The sequence below is a fragment of the Coturnix japonica genome, chromosome 28 (assembly GCF_001577835.2).
Source record: "Coturnix japonica isolate 7356 chromosome 28, Coturnix japonica 2.1, whole genome shotgun sequence".
NCBI classification, from domain to species: Eukaryota; Metazoa; Chordata; class Aves; order Galliformes; family Phasianidae; genus Coturnix; species Coturnix japonica.
The window spans coordinates 131,385-154,139 of NC_029543.1; the positions used below are offsets into that span (position 1 = coordinate 131,385).

A 22,755-nucleotide genomic window follows, 5' to 3' on the forward strand; every position below is an offset into this window, starting at 1 on the left:
CATCCTGGGGCTGAGGGATAAATGGCAGCTGGGCCCTGAGCCCCTCTGCAGCCACCCTGACTGTTGCTGACAGTGATTTCTGGATTCACATTTGCAAAGCCAGCACTATGCTTCCTGCCCTGCCCCAGAAACCTTTGCCCACTAAGTTTCTGATCAGTTTGCTGTTTTTGGTGCAGATGAAAATGAGTGCTCCAGCCCAACTGCCTGTGGCTCTGCCTCCTGCTACAACACTCTGGGAAGTTTCAAGTGTGTCTGTCCGTCTGGTTTTGACTTTGACCAAGCCTTTGGGGGGTGCCAGGATGTGGATGAATGCTCAGCTGGTGGCAGCCCCTGTAGTTATGGCTGCTCCAATACAGATGGAGGTTACCTCTGTGGCTGTCCTGGAGGCTACTTCCGAGCAGGACAAGGGTAAGATCCAACTCTCTGCTGTATGCATTTCTTAAATTTGAGGTGTACCTGGATAAAGCACATTTGAAATGTGACGTTCAGAGACGGAGACTTGCCCACCATGGTCCAGCTTGATCAGCACGACTGGAAGCTGGTTCTCACCCCAGCTCATTTTTGGCCTGTTTTTGGAGCCATGTCTATCTGTAGTCATGGATGCTTTTAGACTCAGGTGAACCCAGAGCCTGTAAGTTCTTCCTGGCAAGGACCCTATGCAGTTCTATTTGCTGCCACATCCTTACCTCGTCTGTAAGTGATCATCTCTCAGCACTGTGGATGCTGAAGTGCAGCTGTGTATCAGGTGCTGTTCCCAACACAGCTTGTGCTTCACCTTGACTTTGTGAAGTGCTTGAGTGCTCTCTACTGCCAGAAAGCAACCTCACACTCCTCTCCCGTGCTCCAAGACACTTCTTAGAAGTGCCTGCTGCTATGCACAGAGTATGTAGGTAACCATGTACCAGGTGATGGAGCCACAGCTCCACCACAGTTTGTAGCTCAGGCCCCTGAGAACAACAACCAAGGTGGGCATGAGCTGCATGATGTATACTTTGTGGTGTCCACACCACACCTGTACATTACCAGATGTTGCAGGTTGATCTGTACATGCTGCCCACAGGCATCCTCTTATCATCACACTTCTGCTTCCTACCAGGGTCACCAGAACAGTCTGAGGGAGCCGTGGGAGCCAGTGAGCTCCCATTCGCACGAGCCCTTGGCTTTTCCATTGCCAGACCGTTTATGTCCCTTCACAGAATCCACTTGCTAATGCCCATGTCCTCTTCCATATCCCGTATCTTCTTCCAGCTCAGTAGTTAGAACAGTTGCTAGCAGTGTAGCAGATGTAGCACAGATCGAACCTACTGCCTTATTTAACAAGATGTGGCCTGATACCTCCCCCAGGCATATCCTGACCATAAGGCATTCTGCACAAGCCATGCAAGGTGTGATCTTCCTTTTGTGTCTGGGTGCCTCATGGGGAATACATGAGGGCAATCTGAGATGGAACTCTCTGCTTTTCTGCCACCAGACACTGTATTTCTGGCTTGGGCTTTGGGAAAGGGTCCTACCTTCCTGCCCCTCAAGAAGAGGATGAAGACAATCTGCTCTCCCCTGAAACCTGCTATGAGTGCAAGATAAATGGGTACCCCAAGAGGGGCCGACAGCGACGCAGTGTCAATGGCACTGAGAGGCATGAGGTAAGAAATTCATGACATCCCAGATGGGGTGGTGCAAGATAAGAGTTGAATCACTTAGGGGTGGCTGCCTGGTGTGGAACCCATGCAACATAGAGCTGCCTTAGGATGGCACATGAGGCAGAGCCTCTTAAATCAAATCTTCTCATATCACGCCATCACCTTTTCTTGGCATCTGTAAGTAACATGCCTGGCTCCTTCCCTAGGATCACACTGTGAATTTGGCCAGCATGGATGTGGAGGCTCCTCTGTCCATGACGCTGAACCTCTCTGACCTGGCACACAACGAGCACATCCTGGAGCTTCTGCCAGCTGTGGAACCCCTGGAGAACCGTGTGCGGTACCTCATCTCCCATGGGAATGAGGATGGCTACTTCCGCATCCACCAAAAAGAAGGGCTCAGCTTCCTGCACCTTGGCCGCAAGAAAATAGTGCCTGGCACCTACCTGCTGGAAATCATGAGCGTGCCCCTGTACCGCAAGAGGGAACTGCAGAAACTAGAGGCCAAGAATGACCTCAACTACTTAGCAGGGGAGCTGGGCCAAGCACTGAGGATGAAGCTCCAGCTCCAGCTCTACTAACAGCTGTGAGACCCACCCACCCAATCGACAGTACAGTCCTTAGCCTTGCCATCCCTACCTGGAAACAACTGCCTCTTCTCTTGCTGCACTCACTGCCACCACCTCCCCCACTGCACTGCACAACTGATGGGAAATGTCCCCGTGGGCTCAGCACTCACCTGGGCCATGCAGGGGTATTCCATTCCATGGGGTGCTTGGCTCAAAACCAAGCCACACTACAAATGAGCTCATGCAAGCTTTGTCAAAGTTTCTGCTGTGTTAGCAGGGGCATCATCCCTGCGCTCAGCTCCTTCTGTCTCCTTTAAACAAGGTGCTGTTGATCTGAGCTGGCAGAGGCAGCACCATGGGAAGGTTCCGGTCCTTCACGCTCACAGCCCATACACCACCCCACCTCTCAGTAAATGGGAGAGGATCTGGGGGTGGCTTTGGTAAGTGCCTTTCCTAACAGTTTTTTTCCTCCTTTGATTCTAGATTCTACATTGTCATATTGGTGCTGCACAAGAGCCCTACCTACACTGGCTCCTATGTCTCTCTGTCCTCTCCATGTCTTCTGGTCCATTTGGGTTGCTCACTAGTGAGTGAAGGGGCAGCTCAGGCTGCAGACCTCGTGTTGTGAAGCATCCAGCCCAAAGGACCAGATCTCTTGCAGGGAACGTAGGGTTTTTGCACTGCAGTGTGCTCAACAGTGCATTCCCTCCAAAAATTGGTGCTGGAAGGGGTTCTATAGAGCTCCAGCAAGCCAGGGGTGAATGTGTCCTTACAGAAGTGAATAGGAGCTCTGGGGAAAAGCAAATAATTGCACTGGTTAATGCAAATGAACAAACTAAACTGGAAGGGAACATTAGCAGCCTGGTTCAGAGCATCTATCCTTCCGTTGCCGGTGGAGATGGAAAACTTGGTGTGCATGTATGGCACACCACAGGGGCAGACTTGCTGGCCACAACTGGTGAGTGGTTTAAAATCTTATAAAAACTCCTGCCAGCAGGAGCAGGTGGGGGGGGGAGGGTGGGCTCTGCAGCGTGGGGCAGGGACAGCCCAGCCCTCGTGGTTGGCCCCTGACCCTGTGCTGCCCATCTGTGTGAACTGGGGTGCTGATTGCCCACAGTCAGTAGTGGAAATGGAAGCTGAAAGGCACTGCCCTCATTACTGCCTGCACCTTGGTGACAGCTGAAAGACATCCCAGTTAGTGCAGACAGATGAAATGCACTCCAAAGAACCTGGAAGGTACAAGTGAAGTGAAAGGAGCTCTCTCCGCTGCCTCCCTTGGCCTTGTGGGCTGCTCTGTCTGGGTGGGTTTCTCCCCTATCTTGGGGTGGTCCTTCACACAGCGCTCCTCAGTGCCATGGCCTCATTCTGTAGGAATCTGTTCTCACTTCTGTATCAACATTGTGCCTTGTCAAAGGCAAGACAGGTGCTAACTCACTCTGGTGACACACAGAACTACCTGACAACAAACCAAAGGTGCTTTCAGAAGCTGGTGCTGGTATGGAACTGTCAGTGTTAGTGCACTGTATCCATCCACCTTTCTGTATTTATGTGTAACCACCGCAGCCTGATGGCTGGGTGGTGTGAGGAGTGCACATTCTGTAACTTTTGTTTTGTATTTGGGGGTGGGGTGGTTGTTTTCTCCTGGTACGCTTCCCCTGCACAGAGTGGGGAGCTGTACATATACTGTATTTGGGCTAACGTCAAACTTGAAAACTCTTTTCGTATAATGCAGCTCCAGACTCTGGTTTTGCAAGAGTTCCAGAGCTTGTGACAGGATGGGTGGCCTGATGTTTGTTTTTATTATTATTATTATTATTATTATTGGTTTGGTTTGGTTTGGTTTTCCCAACAGGTGCTTTAAAAAAACAAAAAACAAAAAAACAACCAAAAAAAAAAACCAACACAACAAACTATTAATAAATGAGCAGAGATGGGTTTGTGTGTGTGTGTTGAGCCAAAGCGATCACATGAAGAAGCTCAAGGTTTCCTTAATTCCTCTCTGGTTTGGTGTTTTTTTGTATTGCCATTTCTTGCTGGATATTTTTGGGAAGCATTGAAACTGAACCCTGTGTCCTTGTCCCTCAGAGAGAAATGGCTCTTTGTGGGATTCCTTTTTTTTTTGTATCGGAAGCAACAGCAACAATAAAATTATTTTGGGTTAAGTGTTTCTGTGCCTTCCTCCAACCTGGGGCAGGTGTTGGCAGTGCCTCACAGAGAGGGCACTGAGGAGATTCCATGGCCACACGTGTGTGTACCTCAGCCTTTTAGATGTTTAAACAGTATCCACAAGTTTCCCCTTAGATTGCTCAGCACTAAGTTACCCTACAATCACCCCTTCCAGCAGCCTTCCTCTTGGATCACAGCTCTCTCATTGTGCTGCCTTTGCTTTGATGACATTTCAGGCTCTGTCATTTTTATATTGAAAAAAAAATGGAATGCTTATCTCATACATCAGAGGCTCCACTTTATCTAACTTTAACTGCCAAAGGACAGAAGTGTGGTTATGTCAGTGTAATCATGGAATCAGAATGCTGTCAGTCAAGTATGAACTAAAGTCTGTACAAGTCTTTGCATATACATCTTTAGATACAGTAAACATGTACTTTTATCTAGGTCAAAATGAGCATCCTTGAAACTGCTTAATTAATTAAGTAGAGGAACTCTTAATCACAATACAGTGACTAAACTTGTCTTTGAAGATAGGAGCATCTTGAAAAAATAAAAACGTGTAGTTAATTAGCATGACTAACATAGCCTGCAGGTAGGGAGATTAGCCCTATCTTTAACTGACCCGATGTAGGCAGGGGGCAGGAAGGGCACTGCCTCAAATGTGCTGTGGTCACTCTTGTTTTCCAGCTCATGCACCTTTGTGGAGCAGCCCCACTTCTGCTGCATTGTGGCAGTTTTGCTGAATAGTGATTGTGATGAGCAGAGGTCACACAACACAGGGACTGTCTGGACTGTACAGTGAATGCTTTGTGCACTGTGTTCTGTGATGCAGGTTCTTGACCACGTATCCAGTGGTGCCAAGAAAGGTGCAGAAGCAGGATCACTGGATCTGGGTACCAGGGTCCTGTTTCTTGGCTAACCATACCCCAGTGACTCTGCACTAGTCTGGCCAACCCCAAGAGAAGTCTCCTGAGGTCTTTTGAATCAGAGCAGTGTTATATAGTGTCCAATGAGACGCATCACAGAGCAGTGGAAAAGCTGTATGGGGTTAGCACAGTGCAGCTTTATTTCCATGGAGCAGGAGGAAGTTCTCCCCCATGGGCTCAGATCCCTTAACACACAACTTGCCAGCCCACAGCCATACCCCACCACAGCTTTTGCAGGCTGGCCCTGTGGCCAGCTGCAGCACCCCTAAAGAGTCACAGTTCCCACAGCCAGGTTCCCCCACTATGGGGACAGCCATAGTTCCCCTCATTTACACAGCCCTTCTGCTAGGCAGATGTAGGAGCACGCCCAGGCTGCCCAGGTCCTGCTGGAGCAGCCACGTGCAGAGTGAGGCACTGCTGGGTACTGCCAGGCCTGGGCTGGATGAGAGTCATCTCCCAAATGCTGCATGGGGACTTCAGATCCCTGCAGGGTTCCCCACAGGGCTCCCAGGCAGGCCTACAAGTGACTGCATCACTGCACCTTGCTCAGACCATTTCCACCAGTTCGGCAGGGAGCAGTCATGATGGTGTAAAGCGGAGAGTGGGCTGCAGGGCAGAAGGGTGTTGCACATGGGGTCTCCATCTCCCCTTTACTTGTGGGGTGCACTTTGAGGCTGCCACACAGAGAGGAACAAAGCCAACACTTGGGTCAGGTGCCTATAAACCCCCTCACAGACAAAGCTCAGCTACAGGGAAACACACACACGCACACACACTGGGCCACGGTCAGCACTCCCCAGAGGACACAGACAGAGGTGATGCGGGAGGCAGGAGCAGGTAGGGGTCCAACACCCAGCCTGGTGCAGGGCAGAGCTGCCCAGACCAGGAGCCGTGGGGGTCGTGGCCGAGGGCAGGTCCTGCCATGCCCTGCCCCGTTGCCTCCCGCCCCTCACTGCGGCACGCAGCATTGCTCCAGGGCACGGTGGGCAGCGACACCCGTGGGGAGTCACGTCACCTCTCTGATGTATTTTGCCAAGAGTGCTGCAGGCTGCGAAGAGAACTGAAAAGTGCTTAGAAAAGAGAGAAACCCCTAGAAAACCCACCCCAGACAAGAACCCGACCTCGCCTCCCTGCCCACGGCATCCCTGCTGGCCCGGGGCAACACCACAGAGGAAGGGGGGGCCGGGGCCGGGGCCAGCTGGGGCGGGAGGCACTCGGAGCACCCAGGCTCGCCCCATCCCTGCCCTCTACACCAAGGCGTAGTCAAACTGGCCCCTCTCCAACCCCTCCTTGTGGTCAGTCCAGGAGGAGGCAGGCATGCGGCTGTAGGGGTCCAGCAGGATGCGAAAGCAGCGCACCATCAGCATCACCAAGAAGACGAGGAGGAAGATGACAAAGGCAAAGACGGTTTTCTGCTCGGCATCCATGCCCGCAGTGCTGGCTGGGTGCTCAACCAAGGACGGGGACAGCAGTTCATAATCCATCGTCGATGCATCATTCATGGCAGAGGTGAGACGCTCAAGCTGCAAAGAGCACGAGGACAGGGAGCATCCGGGCCTGGGCAGCCAGCTCCGGACTCCTGCTGTGCACCCAAAGCACCACCTGCACCGGTCACTCCATAGCCACCAGCACCACTAAGCTGAGCCAAGGAGCTCAGGATTCATTCCTGTGCTGATCGAGAGCTCCTGGAGGGAAAAGCAGAGATGGAGAGAGAGGAGGAGTTGGCCACGGGCATCAGCTAAAGAGCACCTTAGCTGCTAAATAATTAGAGACAGGAGAGGGCAGGGGAGAGTCTCTGTTGCCAGAACTGCAGTTATTTGCTTGCAGATGCAGCCAGACAAGCAGTCAGATATCTGAGATAAAAGTCTGGGGACAGTGATATTTATGGAGAGCACCTACCTCACTCCAGCTGTGTGGGTGCACTAGCATTGCTATTGCAGGAGAAGCAGAAGGCTGCCTCCAAACAGCCACATCACTGAGCCAAGATCTCCAGGATCCAGCTTCCTTGGGCTATGGAGGAAAAGCAGAAAGACATAGACAGAAGTTAAAAGGACAGCAGTCACAGCAAAGCAACAAAGACACTGCTGTTTTCTCAAATGCTGTGAGTTCTCAGCGTCTCTTAGACCAGCGCTAGCTCCTGGGTAGAAGAACATCTTTACCAGTGTCCCCTTGCTCAATCCTGGGTCCTGAGCAATCTTAGTGTAGTGGAGACTGCAGGAAAAAGTCCAACTGGGAGACATCCAGCCAAGCATGCCCCTGCCCTCCAGGCAGCAATACTGGGAGTAACTATCAGTAGGAAAAGGCAGCCAGCTATGGACCACAGAATGTTTGACATGGCTCTGACTCATGCCGAGCACCTGCTCTCTTTCCTTTATCTGCACCTCCTGAGACACCACAAGGAACAGTGCTTGCAGGCTTTAAAAATAATTTCATAACAGAAAAACAGAAAAATAAAGGACAATGGCATCATCAAGGTGAGAAAGATGAATGTCCACCTTCCTGAGTCCCAGGCAGATTCTGGTCTACAGTGCTCTTGAAACAAGTCACTTTGAAACACAGATACATACCCTGATCTTGGGAAATAGCACTGGCCCAGGACCCAACCTTCTGCTGGCAGGTCTATGTAGGAAGACCAGGACTGCTCAGCCAAGCAGTGCCATGGGTGGAGAGAAGCACTTCTTGTACCTTCTCTGTCAGGGATTTTGACAAATATATCATCTGATCTTTAATGAGTACAAATTGCAAATATTAGATTTCTCTGGCAGTTCCTACCTTCCTTGGTGCAGCTGTCCAGGCAGTCAGTTAGGCTCCCTCAGGCCTACATTGACAAGCCACTGACTCTCCCTTCCTCGTGCTGTGGATTCCCATAGCATGAGCACCCATTAGGAGGGCAGAAGGATGGGGGTGAATGAACTGAGCTGGGGAGTTTTCCAGCTGAGCAGGAAACACGTTTCCCAGTCAGTAGAGAACAGCCAGGCTCAGAGTACAGCACCTTGCAGAACTTTGCTCCTCACACTCTGCAAGAGGTGGTGAGTGGTCCAGAAGTGGATGTGAACCATGAAGATGAGGACAGCCTGGGGAATGAAGCATCCCTAGGGCCTCCAAATGAGCTGATTTCTTTGCCTGGAAGCTCCTCAGATCAGCCTGATGTTGTTCCCATGGAAAGATGGTGGTCAGACACAGGGTGAGCAGAGGAGCAGCTGATGGTTCCATGTGACCCAGTAGAGGGGCTGCAGAGATGATTCAGAGCCCGGAGCATCTTCTGCATGAGGAAAGGCTGAGAACCATGGGACTGTTCAGCCTGGAGAAGAGAAGGCTGAGAGGGGATCTCATCACTGTTTATAAATATCTAAAGTATGTGAGTCAGGTTGATGGAGGCGGACTCCTTTCGATGGTGAACAGCAATAGAAGAATGGGCAAGAGGAAGAATCTGGAACACGGGAAGCTCCACACTAACACAAGGAAGAATTTCATTATTGTCAGAGTGTGGAGAATATGTCCTGCTGCAATTTAATCAACTCAAGCACAAATCATGAGTCTGAAGGTACCCAACTGACTTGTAACTGACATAAAAAATGCAGGGAGAAACATGCATATGCAGGAGAAAATACAAGGTTTTCTGCCAAATATTATTAAAGTATTTCTCTTGCATTCAGTATGCATTGCTTTTTTATTACCATGTGAAGAATCAGATCTTAATTTCCCAAGAAAATGCTGGTAAGATAGTTAAATGAAGGCAGCTGTTATTTAAGGAATATGTGACTGAGTTTTATTAAGATTCATGTTCCCTTAGTAACTAAAAAGAATGCATGAGCAAGGAAATTACTAAAAGGGGAGAGAACTCACAAAGGAAGAGGACTGTCAACTATTTAGCAACACTGTGGGGATATTTTTACAGGCACAAAATACAAATTAAATGTTAATCTGCAAAATGACAAATATCTAATGAAATAATAACTTTAAAAAGAGGCACGGAGTAGTGTTTACAACACAGGATGCCATCTGGTGTGGAGGGCTCACCCTTCCCACTAGAGACACCTCCACATGGATGCTGATCCCACACATGGGTAGGGGCAGAGGGATAGGACTGTGGAGGGATGGGGCTCTGCAGCCATGGCACGACTCAACCACCTGGCTGCACTGCCCTCAGACAGTACCACTAGCATCACCTTATTCCAACCTCCCAGTTCTTGCAGGTTTTCAACTAAAGACAAGAGCTATATGGGAAAGCATAAAAGGAATCAGTGGGTAGATAACCAAGCTGTGGAGTCAGGGAGTGAGGCTGCCCACCAAGGCACAAACCACCTTGTCTTAGGGTGCTGGAAGGTGAAGACAGCTTTTCAACACTGCAGTAAAACACCTAGCCCTGCAAAGTGCATTTGAGCAGCAGAAATTGAAAAAAGACCCACATGATTGACACAACGAAGCAGAACTGTACCAGAAGTGCTGACCTATTCCAAGAATGGAAGTGGAAGATGAACACTATTATGAGTGAAGCGGGATTTAATGGCACTGTGTCATGGATGCAGTCCAACCAGCCATGGAGGGACTTTGTTTGCACGCTCTTAAAGAAACACAACTTTCTTAGTCCTATCTTAAAAAAGTAGACATTTACAATTTTATAACAGCAATAAATGCGAGTTATGTCTTAAGGAGAGAAAACAGAACTAAATTGTGACAAAGGAGAGTTCTGAGGGGGCCAAAATGCTCAAATCCACATGAAGAGAGCAGAACAAAATGTCTGCACGCAAGGAACAGCATCAAATTCATTAGGATGCTGCTAAAGCAACCCTGCTTTTCAAAGCACAAATCCACTGTTGCTCCCCGTACAAACCTATGTGAGGCAAGCTAGAGGAATATCCCAAATAGCCAGGGTTCAAGCGGGAATCGGCATGCAAAATGAGCAGGGCAGGGGAGCAATGCCACACACACTCTCTGCTCAGAGCTGGGAGCACTCTGCTGCTCTGCAGGAGCCAGGGGTCTCACAGGACCCTGCTCCGCATGTTCCCTGTTGTTAATATTCGTCCTATTGCCAGGCATGGCACACAACCAACTGTTGCAACCGGAGAGCAAATGCAATTGCCAGGGAGACAGGGAAGCAAGCACCCTTGTGAGGGCTGCAGGCAAAGTGCTTAAGCAGGAGGTCTGCAGGGCCTACCAGCTCCAGAGAGAGAGGGAAAGGCTATACTTGCGGCTCTTCAGGACTCTGTCTCTCTCTCCGCTGCCCCACAGCTGTGCTCCCAGGCCCACAAGTCCTTCTCCTCTGGAGCCCTTCTGGACACACCTCTGGCACTGCTATAGGGAGCTCACAGCAGAATTGCTGGCAGGGCTTGCATTGCCTTTTTCAGTCAATGTTGCTGCTGATTCCCCGCAGCAACAAATGAACACATGCCACTGGGTTACTGCATGGCTGCCAGGATCAACAGAGCTGCTGCCATAATGGAGCCTGAATAGCCAGGGGCAGCTGGAGATCCCTCTAAGAAGGGGGTGATCGGAGCTGCCTCCCCTCTTCACTCCTTCCCAGATGACTGCATTCAGCTGTCATTCTGCAGTGCTCACCTTTCCTCTGGAGGAAACTCCCTCCCATAGGATCTCCTCCTGTTCCAGCCTAGTTTTGCCCCTCAGGAAGAGAGAATTTGTAGGCTCTGTTTCCAGGAACAAGCACCCAATTCTCTGTGGAATCTGTCCCACAGGGCTAAAGAGGCATCCACGGCACAGAGACGTGCATTACAGGCTTCTGCTCCAAAGCAGTGCCCTGGAATGGGCTGTGGGTTCCTTATGAGCATACTGCAGGGATGAGTGGAAGAAGTTTGTATTTCTTCAGGAGGACCTCCATCACAAGACCTGCCAGCACCTCCGCATCACCTGGCCCAGCTCCTGGGTCCTGTGAAGTTCCAAGGAAGAATCCAATCTCGGCAGGATACCCTAACTGCACCAATGGATCAAGGTGTCCCCTCGTATTCTACAGCTCCTCAGTAAGAAGACAATCCAACAATAAAACTGTTACCCATAACTACTGAAAAGCCCAGCATCCTTCTCTCTCCATCTAGACTCAACAGTTTCCATCAGAAGACATACTGGTCCCATCACCAGATGATCAGAGCTACCCCATCTCCTGAACCCATCACCAGTAAGAGGTCCTTGAAAACCAAGCACAGGAACAACTTCCCCCTCCCCTTTGCACTTCCTGGCTCTGCAGACCCCCTGTCCTACCCATAGCATGAGCACTTGCAAGGGGATGGGGCATGGATAGTACCTGGATGGCATGGGTCTGGGGGCCCAGCCACTCAGCCACAAAGATTCCCAGCTTCAGCACTTGCCATCTTGAGGGAAGGAGCAGATGCCTCTCTTCTGGAGAGCACACAGGGAAGGCAAATGCTCTTCACTCACACTGGAGCAGGTTCCTATGGCGATGCAGAATCAATTATAATAGAAGGTGGAGCACAGCTATTGGAGCTGGGAGAAGTTTTGTGAGCTGCCTGCCTGGGAAAGCAATGCTGTAAGTGGAAATGGGGCTGGGCCTGGCCATCCTTGGGGTTCAGCTCCTGAATCCCAGTGTCCCCCTGGCTGCTCCATGCTCTCCCAGTGCAGCATGTACAGGGGTCTGCCAGGCTCCTATGTGTCTCACCTGCACTTCCCAGAAGGCTGTCCAGGGCACTGAGAGCCACCTGAACTACCCAGACACAAATCTGCCTAGCACAGGCCATTGCACTCCCACCCTTACCACTGTCCCCACGGAGGGAGCAGGTCCCAGAATGAAAAGGTTTTGTACAGCAGCAGAACAGACAGCCCTTCCTTTCCCATGCAACCCACCTTCTGTACAACTCCCTTGCAAAATCTGCTCCAGGGCACACACCCCTGTGTGTCTGTGTCCGTCTCAGGGCCACAGCCCCACTCCCAGCAGTCTGAGATGCACTAGAGCAAGCACAGCCTTCCTGCTGGGCAGGCACACCACTGCCATGCCTGCATTGAAGCTAAGCTTGACTTTGTGCAGCACCCAGCATGGAACTCCACCTCCAAAGCGCAGTTTAAGTATGCAATGCTGAGTGCACAGCTGGTCATGAAGATGTTCAAGGACTGAAGGATCTGGGACTACAAAATGTCACTACAACCCTATATGTACCTTCTCAATCCAGACTCAAGGAGTGATCCAGGTTCAGTGCCAAGCCTGGCAGCTTTGGGATGCAAAGTGCTGTCAGGCTTGCACAGTGTCACACCCAGCTCACAGGGAAACATGCCGAGGTTCAGGAGAGGTCCAGGAGTGTGAATTTGTGCTTGGACCTGAACCAGAAACCACAGTCAGCCCCACTGTCTGACAGTCCTGCACAAGCTCCTTGCGGCTGACTGTGTGCCACCTGCACAACCTCCCCACCTCTGTGTGCCAGATCTGTACAAACAAATGATAGTGATCTTTTCTCTTCTGGAGAAAGGTGACGGGAGCCTTGAAGCCTGGGCACTATGATTTGGAGGAAGAACACAAGATGGATAAGGAAAGTGTCAGGGACAGGAGTGGTCAATATAGCTGGTAGACCCACTGCAGCAATGTTCATGGGGTGATGATCCACATCCAGTTCTGATGGTCATCCACAGACAAAGGCTGTGCCTCCTTGTCCTGAGTCCTGAGCTAAAAGATGTGGGGTTGGCAGGAGCTCAGCAAGTGAAGAGTACCTGGCAAACAAATACACACACCCAGGCCAATAACATCCCTGAGCTTTTGGCAGAATTTATCTGTCTGAGCAAACCCAGAGAGCAGGATCTGGCCATTTCCAGACACCGTGAGTGAGAATGGCAGTCAAGTTCTGGGAGCGGGATACATCTCTGAACACAGTTTGTCCTATAATTTGTCACTGCTTTAGCCATATGTAGCTCCTGTCATCTGCTGGACAGCAGGACCTTGCACATGTAGATCCTCATGGAAGAAAATCTTCATGAAAGAAAGAAAGAACTCTAGCCTTGACCTACAGGGACTCCAAGGGAACAAAGGCAGATGCTCAAGCAGGAGACTTAATGGAAGGAAAACCAGGGGTGACTTTCACTGCTATGTGCTCTGGTGAAAAGCGACTCTTCCCTTCTCATTCATGCACTCAGAAAGGGACATAGAAAGCTACTGTACTTCTACTGGCTGTTAGTGGCACCTAGAAGTACAGATTAGAAGCCTAAGTTGCTTGTGGCTGCTGGGAGGTGTTGTGCAGTCTCTCTCCACACTGCTTCCTTATTACAATTTCACGATTTGCCCTGAGCAGAAATCCATTCTGTAAAAATTAAACACCAAATCATAAAAGCAAAACCCTCCATGGTTCCCCTTCAGCACAGTGCAGCATATTCCCTTCCTGCAATAAAGCAATTCATTGTAAATATCCAGAAATAACCATGGTATTTCCTGTGCAATCCATCTCAGCTGCTAATTGAAATGCAATTTTGTGGTTGTGTTTGTTTGCTTGTTTTTCAGAGATGCTTACAGAAAACATTCTCACACTTAATCATCACAGAGACCACACATTGCCTGGAGCAAAGGGCAACATGAGTGGCCTCCCTGCAATATTAATATTGCTTTGCTAGCCATTAGTCTTTCGGCCAGGACTGGGAGTACGTGAACAAATTGTTCCTAAAATCCTTCCTCATATGCACTCATGTAAGAGTAATAGTAGCCTGTTATGGTCTGTGATGGCACTGGTTGTGGAAATGTATGACCTGCAAACCAGAGGAGCTGCTCACACAGGGGTTCCTTAGGACCCCCTTGCTGATGTGTGGCAGAGTTGAGGGGCTCTGTGCTGCACAACCCATCCCTGCCCAGCTCCCACTATGCCTCATTCCAGACCAGCATAGCCCAACTCAGTCCAATCCTATTCAGCATTCCCACTGGCCCCACAACCATGGTTTTCATGTGCCTCATGCACTGTGATTAGCCAAGGAGCTCTGCCACACCCTTGCACAGAGCAGGGGGGTTGAAACCCAGTGATCACTGTGGTCCTTTCCAACCCAGGCCAGTCTATGACTCTACACAGATAACTTTATATCTAGTGTAAGACAGGTTGTATACTTGATGATACTCTCTGCCTGGGGTCACACATCTACCCGACTCTGGAAATGATTCTGTCAAACTCAGACCCAGACAGCTGCAAAGGGAGAAGCATCCCAGAATCAACATGGTTTTCAACAGATATGTTCAAATAATGTGCTACCCCAGGTGACACTGAGACTCAGGAATGAAAAGTGTTGACACTTTCACTGGGACACATTAAGCTGGTTCTAGACAATAAACACAGAGTTCAGTGATAAAGAGAAACATCCCCTGAGCAAGTGTAAGGGTGGCTAATAAAGATGTTAACAAAGATGATAGTAGATAGTCAAAGGTTATTAGCAAAGGAAAACTCACCAGTGTTGATTCCTTGACCAGAAAGCTGAGGCAGTCTCCACTGGGAAGCATTCTCCAAGAGATGGTGCCTCAGTGGTGGTCAGCCCTTAAATGAAGTCTTAGAGGAGGTGGAGTCGAGCTCCACCCCTTCCAGGAGCACAGCTCCATTACTCTCACCTGTGCTCCCACAGCTGACCCAACACTTGCCTCAGCTGATTAATCAGAGGTTCCAGCTGTGATTCCCCATACAGCAGGCTTCTTCAGAAAGAATTTGTCACCATCAATGAATTGATGGGGGATTTATTTCTGCCAGCCCAAAAACTGCACGCAAAGTAATATGATTTGTCCAAACTCTTTAACATGCTGTTCTCCTTGATTTAAAGTCTGTTGAACAATCTTTATTTTCTTGGCACATTATTAATTCAGATTCTGGCTTTGATGGGAAGGAGCTGAGATGCTTCTGGAGTCTGTAATTTGGGAATGAAAGAAGAAAAGGGCAAATGGAAGGGCTTAGGCAGCAAAAATCTTCCCAGTATAACTGCAAACTGGGTTTAAGCAACTCCTATGTGCAAGAACTCATGAATAAGCATGGAAACATCCCATAAATGGCAAGGAAAAGGTGCTGCCTGATAACAAAAGATAAATAACGTGGGTCACTCTAAACCAGTGCCTCCCATTTATTTCCAAGGAAATCACAAGAGATCCAAAAACCACAGTAACAGTGGTGACAGAGCACAGCTAGTGGTGCTCACTACACTGAAAAATAGTGGTTTTTAGCTGAGAATTTGTTCTGTCAAAGGGTGCTATTGGGCTCTTTGGATCTGTTGCAGTTTCCATGGAAATAAATAGGAGGCATTACTTTCAGGGGAAAAGTACATTCTTAGAGATGCCCCAGGCCATGAATGGGCACTGGACAACCTGAGCTGGGAGGATGGGGGACTTTAGGGTCTCTTCCAACCCAACTGTCACGTGGATCTATGATTCTGTGAATATTCCCAGACAAAATAGGGTTATGATGAGAAGACTGAGGATGTGCAAGTGTGATTTAAGGGATAATTGAGTGAGGGAGGTGGCAGTGACCTCACACAGAGCTCTGCTCACAATTCAGGAAAAGCAAACCCTATAGAGATGTGATTAAATCCAGGCTGGGTGCCATGGCAACCTGCTCTGGACACAGGCCTGCTCACAGCCTCTCAGTGCCATGAGAGCAGACAGAGTTTGGTGAGCACATAGTGCTGGCGCATGAATGTCAGGAGAGTCCAACAGGCACCATGCACTGCTGTGGGGTTTCTGCCCCCATCAGTTCAGCTGCAAGAGGGATTCACTGCACTTCTCACTCAGGTGTGACTGTTAAGTGTTTGAGGATAAATAATTTAGAGCAAAGGACTGTGTAAGGCCAAGAGGGATGGACGCGGTGATGGGACAGATGAGGCAGTAGGGGCAGAGCATAGACCAAGAATGCCCAGCTTGTGGCATGGAGAATGCTCACATACTCCACACTGGGAAGAGGTCAGCAAATCCCTCTGTGGCAGTAGAGGAGGTCAGAAGGTTTCTGGGATGGCAGGAATGTCTCTGCTGTGCCTGAAGGAAGATGCTGATGTCTGTGGTTGCATCAGGATACAGAGTACGATAGAAAAGTACTGTCTGCCAAAGTTGAGCAATTAATTTTACGACCTTGCAGGTCTGGTCCATCATCCAAATCATCCAGCACAGCCCTGAGGAGTCAGCTCAGCAGCCACAGAAACAGTGACTCTATACACTAGTTTCATCACTGAGTGTAATAAGGCAAACAGAAGCAAAGCATCTGCTGCTGGGGAGCCTAGTGGCATGCTGTGCTATAGGGCTGCAGGCTTTCATAGATGTTCACTAGGAGTTCTTCCAGACAGCAAAATGCTGAAGTAATATTATACAGCCCCACTCAGGGACATGGAGATTAAAGGCAGAAAGGTTCCTGCATGTACCAGGGCTGCTCTGAAAGTAATGCCTCCTGTTTCATGATGCTGACCCATAACATCAGAGGCATGTTGGTAAGATGGCAGTAGAGCTTGAACCTTCCCACCAATATCTCATTACATTTTGTTGATGTGTGACATGTGGCAGCAGAGGGACACTCTTACAGAATGGCATCTGACATGAATGTGCGGATGAATCAAAGAGATGTCATTGAATCCTCCACGTGGAATAAATGGCACTCATTGACACTCATGGACATAGCTGAACATTTATAGAGAGCAAACAGTGAAAGTGAGAACAGTGAGGGATGGGAGGTTTGCTTTAGCAGTGGTGACATCAACAGCGGGTCACCTCCACTGGTACAGATTTGTACAAGTACAACATGCAACTCTCGCTCATTGCTGGTGAAAATGCACAGCTAATGGTGGTGGCTATATTGAAAAAGTGTTTTGTAGCTGAGAATTTGTTCTATCAAATAGTGTTATTATGCTCTTTGGGTCTGCTGTAGTTTCCATGGAAATACATGGGAAGCATTACTTTCAGAGTGGTCTACGTGCTTTTTCCTCCTTTGTCTCATTTCTACTTATTAATCTCTCAGCTTCCAGCAGGAATTCTTGGTATTATGGCTTAAATACACACCCCTGCCCATGGCACTGCTATATCCAATGCATTATCCTGATCCTTCAGACCCCCTCTTTTCTTATGCATCAGGTTCCTTGTTAACCCCATGATCCTCCTGTTCATCATTAGTTAGTTTAAGGACCAGCATATTAGCTTAGCAAAAGGAATCGAAGTGTGCTAGTTCAGTTTAGCCCTGCTTGGAATGAGAAGGCCTCACAGTCTTGTTTTTCTAAGAGCTGCTCTTTGCTTCACTCATGTCAGAACAGGTCACTTCTTATCTATGTAGTATGTACTGGGAGCTTTGTATCCACCAGGCGCAAGGACTCCCCTTGGGTTTCATATACATTGTTTCTAACACCACACTGGAGTTAAAGAGTTTCCTTCCCAGACATTCCAATGACAATAGCAAACAACAGCTACAAAAGTCCCATCAGCACGTCATCAAGAGATTTCAGGCAATTTTGTCTTACTTTCCCTTACTATTTCATGATTTTTGTCATCATTAAAGCATCTTTAATGCTAGATGGAGCACCTGATTTTTCAGCTTTTACTCTCAGGTTGAAGACAACTTCTAGAATGTTCTGTGCTGCTCTCTCCATGATCTATGAAGCTCCCTCCCATTACTGGGCACTATACACAGTCTAACACCTCAGATGCAATGGGGGCTGATGTCCAGGGAACATTCTGCAAGGAAATCAAGAAGGAATGTAGGGATCACTGCTAAGCGCCTCCACAGCGATTCTCTATGGGCAGTCTATATTTTTTAATTATTATTTTTCTTCATGTTTTTAATATCCATTAAAGGAAGATGGGTTGCATGCCTTCCATCAACACAAATAATGGGATAGCAGCTTACAAGATAACTGCTGAAAAAAAGAAAGTTTTTATGCTCTATACAAACAATGCCCAGAAATGCTGACTAATTCTTATAAGATGGTATGTAATTGTACTATTTTTAATTAGCCATTAGGTGACTTCTTGCATTTAAATAGTAATATAAGAACAAACAATGCTAAGCAAATTAGGTCTTTAACATTTAATTACCAGGCTCTTCTATGAATTATTCATCAAGTGGGCAAATACACTGCTCCAAAGAAAACCACTGCTACAATTAGAAGATTATCAGTTATTTTGTGGTCTGAATTGCTGTCCTGCCTGGAACAATTTATATGCAACAGCATTCATAGATGTGATTGGCTATTTCTGTGGATGAATCCAGCCTGGCTGTGAAAGTGCAAGCAGGGATTTATCCACCCCAACCTGCCCTCCAGCAGAGTTCCTTCCTTGTCACTGTACGGTACCGTGGACTGAGCAATGAAATAAGATGCTCAGAACAGTCACTTGCCTTCTTGAAATGTATTTGATGGGAATTCCTTTAAACAGACTGCATCTCACTCATATGTGTCCTAAACCTCTTGACAAGCCTCCATCATGGCCAACCTGGTCTACAGGGGTGCTCTGGGGTGGGGTGACACCAGGCCCTCACATCTCATACCCAGGTTACAAGTCATGGTTCAGGTCATTGCATCTGTCATCTGTCAGTCTTCTTCATTTGTCTTGATGCCTTCAGTTAAGCGGTGCAGATCTGCACTGAGAGCAGGAAAACAGCAGCCTAATGGTCATTAAGTCCCCCTTCAGAATATTAGATTCTACTTTGTAGGTATTAGATGCAGAATATTAGATTTTACTTTGTAGGCAATATTTGCTGTGAAATCAGAGCAACTCCCAGGCGCCTGACACCCCAACAGTGTTTTCTCCATAGGAGCAGCTGTTCAGAAAACATACCGGCTTGGGATCTACTGACATTTCACAGTATGAGACAGTTCATAGCCAGGAACCAGAGGATGCTACCAGCTTCTGTCACCCGTGTCAGCTTCCATGAGCAAACGACTCAGATAAGGAAACAGGCCTGTGCTGCAGCCCTCTGGCTTAGCAGCATCCACCCAGAGCTCACCGTTGCTCCATCCCCTTCCTCTTCATGGACACCAAGGAGTTCTGGTGTCACTCCACCCTCAGTAAGGAGTGGGAGAGCGGTCCCTGCAAGGCTGCAGGCAGCACAGCGGAGTTTACAAGGCTCTAAGAAAAAGATGACATTTCTCTGTTAGCAGCACAGTGAGGAAGGCAGCAATGCCTTGCTCTCTGCCAGTGCTGCCTTCAACAGGTGGATGGCACATTGCTGGGAGCAGCTGGCCTCTCCCAGCATGGGGAACAGGTTGGCAGGCAAACCGTGCTGCGGGGGCTCTGCATTCATGGAGTAGTGCTGAGTCCTTACCAGGGGGAGCAGCACACTGCCACTGTGCCCACCACGCCTTTCTTAAATGCACAGTGCCCCTTCCCCTCCTGTAGTAGAGCCACGGGAAATGCTCCTGAGCACATGTCCCACAGAAGCTCATGGAGGGTTTCCTGAGCTTCAGGAAAGAGTGCATTCTTGCCTGAAGATTTGGGTATTTACTGCCATTAAGGACCAAGCTTGTGCTGCATTCTTAGAAGCACGACACAGCAGAGCCCACTGCCGCCCAGCCCACCTGCCCAGACAACCTCCAGGGCTGCCACTTTCCTGCCACCCCCTCCACCTGCCCCATGTCAGCACAGCAAGAACCACACACAAAGTGAACCAGGAGAATGTTTGCAACTCTGCCATCTCCCAGCTGCAGAACGGGCTGGCACAGGGTGATATCATCAACAAGGAACACTCCCAGTCTGCCTGCTCTGCCTAGCTGCAAACGGAGTGCCCTGGGGGACAAATCCCCACTGCATGCAGTGGTTCTGCTCAGCTCATGATCTGTGCCCTAAACTGACCAGGATCTGATAGGGCAAAGCAACCAGAGGGCAAAGCTTTGCAGCTGCCTTGTTGCAGTACCACCACCTGAGCTTGTGCTGAGGCATTTGCAGTGCATCGAGTGAGGCTTGTCCAGCAGACAGAACTGGAGCCACACTTCCCCCTCTGCTGCAGACAAGTGGACCCTGCCATCCTAAGGATTTTACCTCCTTTACTCTGGGGCTGATTTATGGCTAATTGCAATTAGCTGGGAGAAAGCAGCAGAGAGATGGGAATGTCAGAGATGCAAAGCTGGGAGTTCTATAGATACTGTTAAATGCATACCTGTCACTGCCAACAGCAGCTTTTACCATTATATTTAACAAAAGGCTCTGCACCAAAAACTGCTTGCTCCAAGCAGAGTCTCAACACTGTCTTCCCAGGCTTTGGAGAGCTGGATCTCCTCTGCCATGGGCAGGGCTCACTGACACTCCCAGCATAGCAAGGAGAGTTCCTGCAGCTCCAACTCTTCCTATGGGGGCTGAGATTGAAATTTCACCAGCTCCTTCCTGCTTTGTTCTTTGGCTCCATCCTTTATCCCAAGGCTCTATGCGGTTCTCCCCCACTTCTGAACAGACACACAGCTCCGGAAGGCAGAAATCAACTTAATCGAATTCAAAGTTTCTTTGATGCACACCAGCACTCCAGACCCGGAGGGTGGGTATTCTCTAAAGACCTTCAGCGCAAAGGGTTCATTTGCAGACACCCCACTGCATCCTGCTGCAAGAACTCCACAACCAGCAGTTTTGCAGCAGCCGCAGAAATTCCCTATTTTTAACTTCTGCCCCCAAGAAAAACTAAGACCCCCCCCCTCCCTCCACAGCCCGACGTTCTGACGTAGCGGTGGTATTTCTTCCCAGCCCCCTTTTGAGCTCCGGACCATCAGATCCCGGCCGCGCTGCCGCTCAGGAGACGCCCCATCGCTCCGCAGGGCGCACCGCAGGCGATGCAGCCGCACCGGAGGAGCTGCTCGGGACGGAGACGGGGACCGGGGGGTGGGGAGCGGCGAGGCGGGGGTCTCTCCCTACGCTTCGCAGCCTCCGGCGGACGGTGCCCGGCGTATCCCGGCGGGGGAGGCACCTCCAGTTTCGGTGGCAACGCGACAAAACTTTCCCGGCAGCACCCCCACACCCTCCCGGTGCGGTGCCCGCTGTGCCCCCCGCCCCCCATCCGGCTCACCTGCGCTCCGGGCGGCAAGAGAGGGCCGCGCCCACCCCGCGGCTCTCCGAGCCCATCCGGACCAGCCCCGTTCCGCAGCCTCCCCGGCCGATGGAGCGCAGCAGAACCGCCACCAGCGCTTTGCGGGGCCGGCGGTTTGAAGTCGTCCAACCCGCCTGATGGGCTTCGGGGGGGGGGGGGGGAGGAGGGGAGGCGGGGAGCGAGAGGCTCCGGGGTGGGGCCCGGAGCGGGGGGGAGGGGGTTGGGGTAGGGGGCAAGGGAGGAGGTGGATGGTGCTGGGGTGCGGCGTGGGTGGGAGGTGATAACGTGGGGATGCGGGGGGCGTGCGCTGGGCGCGGCGGTGCGGTGCTCCCGCGGGGCTGGAGGGATGCGGTGGTTGTGGGGAATGCGGGGGAATGTGCTGCCTTGCGGGGGAGTGTGTGTGTGAACGCGGGTTTGTAGTGGAGGTGGGAGTAATGCTGGGGAATGAGATCCCTCGGGGAGCCTCGGAGCCGCAGGGCAGTGGGTGTGGTGCTGCAGGGGACCTCGGGGCTGCGGGACGGAGTGGTGGGTGCCACGGGGGTGTTGTCGAAGGGAAGGGAGATCGCATGATGCTTGTGCGTGTGGTGCTGCAGGGGGTGGCTCCGGTGTCGCACCGTGTGGAGCGACCACGAGGACACGGGGGGTCAGGAAAAGCCTTAGGAGTAATAGGGATGCAGGGAGCAGCGTGCTTTGGAGATGCAGTGGAATACGGGGGTGCTGGGGGGCACCAGAGGACGTGGACACGTGGGGATGAGTGACTGTGCAAAGGTGTATGGCAACCGCAGAGTTCCAGAAGTACCACTGTATCTGCTGGTACTACATCCCTGGAGCGCTTGCCAGGGCCAGAACAAGTTGTGGCTGCTACATAATTCCCACTTCCACAGGTCCATGCTGGTCTTACCCCAAGAGCGTATTTCAGCACATGCTGTGTTCAGGCAGGCTGCTCCTGCTGGGAGCTGGGGATCCTGTATCTGTCCCCAGTGCTGGCAGGAACACAAGGAGTCCTGTGGTTTGGAAGAACCCCCAAAGGCTTTAGGGGGATTGAGCTAAATGGAGGTGCTTTGGCACAGCCCCCTCAAGTCACAGAGGGCACTTTGCAGCAGCTTCTCAAGGCCCATGTGTAGTGCAGCAGCACTTCCACCACTTTTTTCCCCTGTCCCTCATCCCTCCCTGGGGTTGGAAGCACATCTGCCCAGAGATGAGAGCAGAGCTGCTCAGCTGCCAAAGTGGAACACAGCTCAGAAGTTCATTCTGGGATCAAGAGGTACCCGATGGTCAGATGGGGCCTTTGCTTCAAATGGGGTGGAAAGCTCAACATCAGTGTGCAGCCCTGTGCCCCCCGGTGCTGGAAGGGGCTGCTCACCCTCAGCCATACAATTCTCCATTTCTATAGGCTGAAAGATTTTTGCTCTGGGAGCTGCCCAAGCTGTTGCTGATGGCATCTAAGAGAAAAGCACGGAGCAGCGTTGCTGTGCACTGCTTATGTGTATCTATGGTTACAGGAGCC

General features: G+C 50.2%; 2 protein-coding genes across 4 annotated transcripts in view; one reads left to right on the plus strand and one right to left on the minus strand.

Moving 5' to 3' along the window:
* LOC107325586 (fibrillin-2) overlaps window positions 1-4,368 on the plus strand; it is a 61,819-nt gene extending 57,451 nt beyond the window's left edge. The window contains 3 exon segments of the mRNA XM_015886618.2: window positions 177-408; window positions 1,472-1,640; window positions 1,844-4,368. Coding sequence (XP_015742104.2) covers window positions 177-408; window positions 1,472-1,640; window positions 1,844-2,218 — 776 coding nt within the window. The 3' untranslated portion in view covers window positions 2,219-4,368.
* A 1,050-nt stretch (window positions 4,369-5,418) lies between these two features.
* CTXN1 (cortexin 1) lies at window positions 5,419-21,396 on the minus strand. 3 transcript variants are annotated; one of them, XR_004305442.1, is made up of 4 exons: window positions 21,228-21,396; window positions 11,558-11,705; window positions 7,201-7,311; window positions 6,487-6,986 (listed from the first exon to the last, which is right to left on the minus strand). XR_004305442.1 is itself a non-coding variant. In XM_015886619.2 (3 exons), the coding sequence occupies exon 3, from the start codon at window positions 6,801-6,803 to the stop codon at window positions 6,549-6,551; it is 255 nt and encodes an 84-aa protein (XP_015742105.1). In that variant the 5' UTR covers window positions 6,804-6,986; window positions 7,201-7,311; window positions 21,228-21,396; the 3' UTR covers window positions 5,419-6,548. The 3 variants fall into 3 exon arrangements, 2 of the variants coding, with proteins under 2 accessions (XP_015742105.1, XP_032296860.1); XM_015886619.2 differs by lacking the exon at window positions 11,558-11,705 and having other exon boundaries at window positions 5,419-6,986; XM_032440969.1 differs by lacking the exons at window positions 11,558-11,705; window positions 21,228-21,396 and adding an exon at window positions 10,490-11,115 and having other exon boundaries at window positions 5,419-6,986.
* Between the last annotated feature and the right edge of the window lie 1,359 nt (window positions 21,397-22,755).

Coding starts and splice junctions, on each gene's coding strand:
- CTXN1 (XM_015886619.2), bottom strand. CDS start 6,803: ATGAATGATGCATCGACGATGGATTATGAACTGCTGTCCCCGTCCTTG.